This window comes from Sorghum bicolor, chromosome 2 (assembly GCF_000003195.3).
Source record: "Sorghum bicolor cultivar BTx623 chromosome 2, Sorghum_bicolor_NCBIv3, whole genome shotgun sequence".
Classification (NCBI taxonomy): Eukaryota; Viridiplantae; Streptophyta; class Magnoliopsida; order Poales; family Poaceae; genus Sorghum; species Sorghum bicolor.
In genome coordinates, this window is record NC_012871.2 from 68,676,307 (window position 1) to 68,686,475 (window position 10,169).

At 41.4% G+C, this 10,169-nt stretch overlaps 1 protein-coding gene across 1 annotated transcript; it reads right to left on the reverse strand.

The window, feature by feature from the left end:
- On the reverse strand, positions 40-9,553 carry LOC8077485 (pre-mRNA-splicing factor ATP-dependent RNA helicase DEAH7). Its single transcript, XM_002462867.2, has 16 exons — positions 9,210-9,553; positions 8,966-9,101; positions 8,555-8,770; positions 8,341-8,411; positions 7,950-8,214; positions 7,682-7,861; positions 7,424-7,554; positions 6,802-6,899; positions 6,295-6,400; positions 4,900-5,077; positions 3,879-4,108; positions 3,618-3,797; positions 2,573-2,821; positions 2,186-2,247; positions 1,923-2,075; positions 40-1,834 (listed from the first exon to the last, which is right to left on the reverse strand). The coding sequence occupies exons 1-16, from the start codon at positions 9,213-9,215 to the stop codon at positions 238-240; spliced, it is 3,858 nt and encodes a 1,285-aa protein (XP_002462912.2). The 5' UTR covers positions 9,216-9,553; the 3' UTR covers positions 40-237.

A 10,169-nucleotide genomic window follows, 5' to 3' on the forward strand; every position in this document is an offset into this window, starting at 1 on the left:
TATCCGTTAAGAGGCCATATCAAATATACAGCATAGTTCTAAGAGCTATCTCTGCCAAAATCAATTGATGCAAAATCTAGGTCCGATACGCGATACTCTCTTCTTTTTTTCACATATCGATGCTGTATACATTCACATTCACGTGTTGTTTTACATGCTGCTTGCGCAGGCTACGTTACAAATTCCTCAGCCTAGCAACAAAAACCACCGGACTGTTGAAGTTTTATCAGGACTAATCTACAAACCCATCTTCCTGGGCCTCAGATAAGTCGCTCCCTTCTTCAGGCCTGGCATAGCAACCTGCTGCTGCTGCTTAGCTCTCTTCTCCCGCTCCTTCTCCTTCTCCATGCGCGCGGCCTCTGCTTGCTCCTGCCTCAGCTTCTCCATCTCCTCCTCCATCGCCGTCTTCTCTTCCTTCTGCCTCTTCTTGTGGTCCAGAAGAGAGGTGTCTGTCTCCTTCACTGAGAAGAACATGGGGCCCATCTCTGCTAGCCACTGCGGATCAACTGCGGTGACACACTGCATGTACTCCTTGGTGGTCAGGACAAGCTCGTGGTAGACGACGTAGTCAGGAGTATAGCCGAGGCCATATAGCGCACTGCTGGGGTGCAGGTGGCATGGCATCCCATTCCGGCAGTTGACGTACTCCCCAACACCCTTCAACCGGGCAGAGTTGTGGAAGTATGCAGAGCAGATGGCTTTCCTCACCACGTCCCATTCCATATGGCATGATGTCAGGGGGATCTTCAGGGTTTTCAGTATGTCCAGCAGCTGAGATCTCACTTCACGAGCCTTGCGGAGACCCTTGACATGGAGGAAGTGGTCGTTGCACCAGTCGCCTCGATACTGATTAGACTTCCACTGAAGATATACATTCAGGAGTGTCAGGTGGTCAGACTCTGGGACAAAGAACTTCTCCCTTGCCGCATCACTCTCCTCTGCTCGGTCTTTTGGCCGGAAGAAGACTGAGGGCACTGATAGCATGGATACAATTGTCAGCACCTCATCAAGGCACTCTAGTTGCTCCCCCATAAGAAGCATTTTTGCCAGAGTTGGATCCAAGGGGAACTCCACCATCTTCCAGCCAATTTCTGTAAGGCCACCAACATTGTTTAATGCACCTAACACCCAGAGTTGGTACATTGAGTTAAGGATATTCTCCTGGGGGGGTGGGTCCATAAAGTCAAAGTCAAGCAAGTTTTCAACCCTGAGGGATTTCAGTAAAAGCACCACATTCCCCAGGTTGGTCCTTTGGATCTCTGGCACAGGGTTAGGGAGCATCTCATTCTGGTAGGCTGATTCTGTGAACAACCTGTAACATGTACCAGGGCCAGTTCTTCCTGCCCTACCTGCACGCTGGTCTGCAGCTGCCCGGCTGACAGGGAAAACCTGAAGGGCATCCATACCCATCCGTGGGTTGTACACCTTCATCTTCCCATACCCGGTATCAATGACATAGAAGATACCATCGACTGTTAATGAGGTCTCAGCAATATTGGTAGCAACAATACACTTGCGAGCGCCCTCTTCAGCCTTCTGAAAAATCTTGGCTTGCAAGTCAGCAGGCAACTGTGAGTAGATGGGCAGAATCTCTAGCTTGGGCACAGTCTTGGTGGATGATGATATTAACTGTTCCATGCGTTCAGCAAGCGCATAGCAGGTAGCTTCGATTTCTTCCTGCCCAGTCATGAATATTAGGATATCACCAGGGCCACTGGTTATGTGGATAGTCATGGCCTGCTTCACTGCCGCTTCCACATAGTCCTCACATGGTGTTTTACTGAACATAATGTTAACTGGAAATGTCCGGCCAGGAATATGGAAAACAGGCACACTGCAAACAAAGAAAGGAGTTACTAGACTTGCAGAGATAAGTATAGGCGCAGATTTTACTTGGAGTAAAGGTAATCTATCAGTCTTACCCTCCGAAGAACTTGGAGAACTTGTCTGCATTTAGGGTTGCAGATGTGACGATTAGTTTAAAATCCCGTCTACGTGCAACAACCTTCTTCAGTATACCAAACAAAACATCAGTGTTCAGTGATCTTTCATGTGCTTCATCCATGACAATAACACTGCAAAATAATGGGGTAAAAAACTTTAGTATGGCAAACCATACTTGACCATCTGAGGTACATCCCAAGTTCTATCAAATACCAAAGGAAAGCACAAGTTATCAACATACCGATATTTATCGAGGTCAGCATCTTTCAAGGTTTCACGGAGAAGCACTCCATCTGTCATATACTGCAAACAGACCACAAATAATTCTGTTACTGTCAGGAAGACAGGAAACTCATGCTAAGCAACTAAACTTGACCAAAGTTAAGTAAATTTGACAACGTAAATCTGCACCAAGTTTCAGCCAATCAGTCTGACATGATCACAAATAATAGTTATTAGGCTACAAGACATGTTATTTGGGCTAAACATAAGCCTTCCTATAGGCTATAACTGAGAGGAAACACATGTGGTCTATACCTATACTAAAACTAAAGCCTGGTATTAGAAGGGAAAAAAAGGTCTAAAGGTGCATGAACTTTACCATGTAAACAAGTCACAAGTAGTTTACCTTTATTATAGTGTTTGGACCAGTGACATCCTCAAACCGTATTGCATAACCGACTTTATCTCCCAGATCAGTCTCCATTTCCTCACTGACTCGCTTAGCAACACTCATGGCAGCAACACGCCTTGGTTGGGTACAGCCAACAACTCCTGTGGTAGTATATCCATCCTCATGCAAATACTGAGTCAGTTGAGTAGTCTTCCCAGAACCAGTTTCACCAACAACCACAACTACTTGATTTTCACGCACAACCTGCTCAATAATCATATAAGATCAGGTTATTACCAAATTGGCTGTTGTGATCACTTCAAACTAGATACAAAAACTAAAACTTACTCCTTCCGTTCCAAATTATAAGATGTTTTGGCTTTTATAGATATAATTGCTTTTACTATATATCTAAACATAGTGTATATCTAAGTGAATTGCAAAAGTTATGTATCTAGAAAAGCCAAAACATCTTATAATTTGGATTTTGGAATGGAGGGAGTGAGCATTATGTATACAAGGAATTCCACAGGCCATTCAATATAAAGTTATGAAAGTTGTTTAAATGAAAGGGCGATGATCTGCATCTTGCCCTTTCTCCTTGTGCATAGATGTTTCTTCATCCATCAAAGCCGTAGCCCAACGTTCCAATCCTTTTGGATGTTCAAACATGTAGTATACGTGAAAGGGCCTCTAGCTGAGTTCAATAGGTGGCTTGAGTAGCACTTCTTAGGTCCTCAGTTTGACTCCCCGTGGGAGCAAATTTCATGCTGGGGTTAAAAAAAAATCCTGTGGTCTGTCCTATGCCAAAGCCCCGGTTGTGGTTGTTCTCATACGGGCTATGGTGCTGCTATGTAGGGGTTCTTTCGACCTGTGTGAGGTCTTCTAATTAAAATGCAATGCCCGGCGGCTGTCTTAACCCCCAGAGGGTGAGTTGCTTCTTAAATGTAAAGTATACAGTAGTTACCAACAGCTTTCAGGTATAATAAATTCCATGAAATAGAGGAAACTAAGATAAAAATCATGAGAGAACTAAAAAAATCGTAATAAATGTACAAACCTGTAGCAGATCATCCCGTACAGTAAATATGGGAAGATACTGTCTTTGTTGAGAAAGGGATTTTGATTTTGCAAAATCACTCACAGCTTCTGCTTTATCCTTCAAATGTTGTGAAAATTTTGCTTCTTCTTTAAAATTAATCTCACCTTGGTCACCAACAACAGCAGTATCTGCATCAACCTGATTTTTCAAAGGTGAGTAAGAAACAACGACAAGGAACTGTCTTTCTCAAAACACATAAATACAAGTGAGCATAAGTACCTGTTCAGCTGTTTTCTCAACACCCAAGATATTTCCAAGCTTGGATCCAGCAAGCTCCCAAAATCGTTGCCTCGATTTGTTCATGCTTTGCTTTTCACGGATTTCCCTAACCAGACTAGAACCTTTGCGTGCAATAATAGCCATATCAGATGTTGGGTCCTTCAGAGGCATTACAGGTTCTGCTTGTTTTGTGAATACAACTCTCCCATCCAGGAACGGAGGCTTTGTGTCTGCCAAATAATGAGGCAATTAACTTGTCAGATTCAACTGCATTGAACTGCTGTGAAAAGCAGAAAGACTTGAGTAAAAGAATAATATGGACACACACACACACACACACACATTATCTTAATGCTTTGTGCTATGTACAAATAATTACACAAAGGAAACATAGAGGGCCCCAGATTAGTGTGGGTTACAAGGAACAGCCATCGTCTACTAGCCATTGAGCCAAGTAACTCAGAGTAATACCAACAGATCTGAAGATCAGATCAGTTAAAACCATTGTGCTGTTGATATTCCATCACCAAAATACTTGATGATTTTTCACAAGAAATGTTAAAAAAAACTCGGCCTATGGGAGAAAGACCGTTCCCACCGCATCACACTTGAGAAGAAGCTTCTCACTCGCAGGCCAAGAAACACCACGAAGGCCGGCTGCCCTGGACATGCCACCGAGTACCCACGTGCATCTTTGCATCTCACTGAAAACTACTCATGTGGTTACACGTATAACACAGGATCACAGCTGTCGAGGGTTTTTTTTTTTAACCCAGGCCTGCCTAAATTCACTCCCACAGCGAAACAAACCTAGGACCTGGCATGCTACTTAAGCCCTGCTAACCAGTCAGGTAGCAGGCCTGTTATCTTCACAAGAAATGCTTTATATTTCTTATAAAACTTTACATGAGAAACAGAGGGATGATTCCTAACATGTATGTGTGATTTTCGAAGCTTATTGATATTGAATCACAGCTATGAAACTACAAGCGCAAATAGAAGTGATAGGCAAAGAACATACCATGAACAAGAAGTATTACTTTCCGTTCCTCCTCATCATCAAATTCAGTTTGCACTTCTGTTCCTTTAACGGCTCCAGATCTCAACAATTGTCTATCCTCCCACTGAGCATTATCAGCAGTCATCTGTGACAGCTTTTTGCTTTGAGCAAGGGTCATCAAGCTACCATCTCTACGAGTCTGCAACCAAGAGAAATAGATGTCAAAACAGAGTACTGCAAAAGTTAAGGCTACAAAAAATATTACAAACCACTCCCTACAGACACAAATAAGTGACATTTTGATGTTGTCTGAAGTCAATTATTTCAAACTTTGACTAGTATTTTTCATTATAATATAACCATAGAACATAGGAAATGCATATACTCTTATCAAACTATTTTCAAGACAAATCTACGCATATCGCTTCCAAACAAACTCAATGAGTGAAAAGTAAAGTGTACTCGAGGGAGTACAATGTTTAATAGAAAATAATTGAGATTATTGAAAAATATTGAGTTAGGCCTTGTTTAGTTCCAAAAAATTTTGCAAAACAGGCACTGTAGCACTTTCGTTTGTATTTGACAAATATTATTCAATCATGGACTAACTAGACTCAAAAGATTCGTTTCGTCAATTCCGACCAAATTATGCAATTAGTTTTTATTTTCGTCTATATTTAATACTCCATGCATGCATCTAAAGATTCGATGTGACGGAGAATCTGAAAAATTTTGCAAAATTTTTTGGGAACTAAACAAGGCCTTATTGGCATCTAATTTCAGCACACACAGTTTGACTATATTGAAAATAACTTATATGAAATATAAATCATGCCAAAAGATTAATACAACTTCCTTTGTGATGGTGCACTTGGATCGTCACGGATTTAAGAGGTAAAATCTGATATGTTGCTGGAAGATAGGAGGTCAAAGAATAAGACCAAGCAATCAAAGAATGTGTCTAATTTCTGTTGTATTATTGTGTCCTACTTTCACTTCTTGCAGGCATTTCACTAGTGGACCACCAGGTGCTTACATGAAATGTGATACCAAAGTTCACGGTTACGGTAGACCCAACTCTTGTTAGAAGCAGGACATCATTGTTTTTTCATCCCAAACTGTACAAGCTTCTTCCAAAGCATACGGCTTTCTAGATGTATATGACGATCTCTAGACAGATGGATCTTATATGAATCGTATGATGAAGTACCACATGAGTGGATATATAGAAAAGGAATCCAAATCCGCCAAATCGCTCATGTTATGATCCAATGATCACAGATTCATAGTTATATATATGTGCTCACAGTACTATGTCTGACCCATAATAAAGATTAAAGAAACAGAACTATGAAGATTGTGATGGGGTATTTGGGACTTGGTAGTAAAATATAGGTACACAAATAAGGAACCTACCAGCTTCTTCGGCATCTCTGCTTCCTTCTTTTTGTAGGAATTATCATCTCCAAGATACATAGAATTATCACCGTCAAACATGGTGGTGTGTTCTTCACAGTCGTACCTGACGAATTTGTAAAGGTTAGAACTAAGTACTTAACTATATTTAATATTCTATGAGTAAAGAATGTTGAGTCATCATATTCATTTCCCTTCACTAGAACACTAAAGAAAGTGCACTATGGTGTATGAAATTGTGCTAAATACAAGTAGAAAATATTCACACAGAATTTCAATATATAGACTAGTAATAGTATAAGTATAAAAAGGTTACTTTGCCAAAGTAGCAGATAGCTGCTCAGTGCTCAGTAGTTAATACAAAATAAAAGGAGAAGACATTGCAACATGCAGGAACAGAAAGCTTTTGCCTATATGTCTGCACTGCCAACAAATATCATAAAGCAACAGTAACATTGTCCTTCTGTAATTAAAAAAAAACTAAACAAGATTTGTAAGGAAAATTACCATGCACGGTCAGCATTGTAGTCCATCTCTTGCATCATTTCCTCAGTTATCTCATAGTTCCTATCAGGATTTGAGGGACTTCTATCAGCATCGAAGATCTGGAATAACAAAGTAGCAGTTAGACTTGTACCTTATGATAACAACATGTTGAGGAAATAAACAAATTAACTTGGATTCAGGCATGATAAAAATTCATAATGTCGATTGAGTATACCTAAAAACAAAGATTAATTCATAAAAAGAGAACTAGTAAACCTAACAGGCTAAAAGCTATATATTTGTGAAAACTGTTTAGTCAGTAACTAACATGACTATTGAATGACACAGAAACCATGACTGCACAGTTACATTTAAGCATAAATCAACCTAGAGAAAGAAGATGCGCAAAAGGCAGGCAATGAGATGCACCGTGCACATATCTCATATACCTTCTGATTAAGGACATTTTGAAATAACCATCAATAAAACATTGTAAAAACAGTAGGACACAATAAATAAAGGGACACGAACGTGTTGAACTGAACAAAAACTCGTGGTTAATTAAATTATGTACAAATATGATTCAAATTCACATTTGATAGCATGAAATAAGTATGCTGCAGAAAATTTAATTCTAGCTTACATTAGAACTAGTTGTCGATGAAAAGGAAAGCTGGTGCGATCTTCCACTGGAATGTGAATAAGAAGACCCTTTTGAGGAACCAGAAGCACGTATTGGAGCAGGTGAAGGAGATACATTATCCCACGGGGACGCTGGACATTAAGAACACAAAGAGGATATTAGTTTCATGATTTAGTTGGGTCACTGAGATGTCAAGATAGTATATCTACTACAAAAACAAAGCAGTTTTACTGAAATTCCTGTCTCAACATGCTTTACCTGCTGAACGTGGTGTACTCCCGCCTAACCAAGGAGACACCAAGCGTGCATCGGGGGATGCAGCAGCGAGCATAGGAGATCGTGTTGGATGCTGTCTTCTGGAGCCAGGACGATTATCACGGTAATCTCGACGAGGTGTGTCTTCCCATTCCCAGCGTCCATCATCCCAATCAGATCTTGCTAATATTTGCAATGGCAATCATACTCCTATCAGTAAAATGTCAATGCAATGATAAGAGTAATAAAGAATGCCAAGCTAAACAAGTACCAGGTGTTCTTGAGCTTCTTGAGCTATGCTCATGTCGGCTTCTCTTGTTAGTATATTCAATTGATGTAGACCTCCCACGCTCGTCACGCCTAGTATGAGATTCTCTATCATCATGGTATCTTCGCCTTCCACTACTACTATAGCCAATGGATGCAGATCTCTCACGATCACCATATTTATCACGGGATCCTCTATCATCATAGTAATCAGAACCACGAGGAGTGCCATGAGGACGAGAACCTTGAGAGCTTCCAGAGATGTGGGTCTGTAAATTAACAGGCATAGAAATTCACTTGTTAGTAAGGTCTAGTAAAACTAATGTAAAGTATTGATGTAATTTCCAAAACAAGCAGGTGGGACTGTATATTGAAAGTTTCCATGTAATTAGGACCTCTTGCCGGTGGGTCTCATCCCGATGGCTGGGTGTTGGGGCCCTTTGATTGTCATCAGTGACTGTTGGTTCTGAAACAGAGAGAGAGAGAGAGAGAGATCTAGTTACAACTTTAAAATGAGTGCAAATGAATTACCGTAAAACCATAGCACAAGAGCATATACATTAGCTAATTTATGCAGATTATGTATTTAGTTCAAAGAAAATGACGCACCATTCAAAGATGTTTTATCATCAGAACCGCTTCCTCGATAGCGCCGTGATGAGTTACTGCGAATCGCCGTGGAGAGGCTTGGCGCATCATTCTCTGTAGGTCCTGGCTTCTCATCTTCATCGATGGAATCAGCAGCAACAGCTACATTGGGAGGGGGTGGCTTAAACACACTGCCGCCTCCCGCTGCCCGTTTCTTGTCAGCAAGGGTGTCAAGACCTGCCGAAGAACAGACCAGTTAGCTAACTAGAGCCAAGTGAAGGCCAAACGGTAACCACTAATCAGTTCACAAGCCTGCAAATGTATTAATCAGGGTAAAGCAAAGCACCAAGCAACACGGGTCCATACTGCACCTAAAGCATTCAGTAAACGCACCACATACACACCGCACATGCACATAATAAGTATATATACCTAGGACGGACTTCCCCGCCGGCGGCCGGTACATGACCCGCTGCTTGTTCGTCAGAATTAGCCCCTGCGACGTGTCGTCCTCCGGGCCTAGGGTGGTCATCGTAGCGTCAAGGTCGACCTCCGCGTTCCCGTTCCCCTGCAAGACGGAAACGAAGCAAACACGGAAGCAATTTCAGCGTAAGCACAAACAACCAAAGGACTTGAAACGAACACGAATTAGCTCAGGTAGCGTCCCCGCAGTTACCTCCATGGTGATGGTCGCCGGGGAGCGCTCGGAGTTCGTGGACCAGCACTAAGTAACCTCGGATCGGCACCTCGGGAGGTAGAGGGCGAGGGCGAAACCTGCGGCGGCGGCGGCGAGCTAGGGTTCGGTCAGCGCGCGAGCGGCATCCGGCGGAGGAAAGCGAGGAGGCAGGCGGGGAGGTGGCGATGGCGTCGAGCGAAGCCAGGCGAGGCGGCTCGTCCGTCGAATTTGGGCTACCGAATCTGGAGCAGATGGGAGGGGGAGTGCCGGAGTGGGGATTGAGAAGTTTTTTCGTGGAAACAGGCGGGGTCAGGGTGCGAACCAATTGTCAACCGCGCAGGGTAAGCGACGGCGAGGCCTGTTTGAAGTCGGTTAGTCATGTCGGTACTCGGGCCTCTTTTAGCCTTGATTAGTTGCAAAAAAAATTTACAAAAATATACACGGTAGAATATTGTCCAGTCAGGAATTAAATATATACTCAAAAAATTCATCTCATAAATTATAAATAAATTATACAATTAATTATTTTTTAATTTATATTTAATGTTACCGCAAAGAATCTGAAAATTTTTTATAAAATTTCTAAGAAACTAAACAAGGCCATAGTTCCTAACAATTTTTAAGCTCCGTCATATCCAATCTTTAGACGCATGCATAAAGTATTAAATATAGATATTTATCTATAACTTGTGAGACGAATTTTTTAAAACTAATCTATAGTTAAACAAAAATTACCAAATACAAATAAAAATGTTTAGTCAAACTTAAAAAATTTTGTGAACTAAACAAGACCTCGATAGAGACTCTAGACCCTAGAGAGGGAGGGACGCCGGGCGGGTTTAAATTTGAACAAAACAAGATGTAAATCGGTGTTTTTTTTTAACCAGGAACTTTTTAGTATATAAACTTCTTATATGTGCATATTATATATTATATATAACAGTTTAGCATTACAGAATC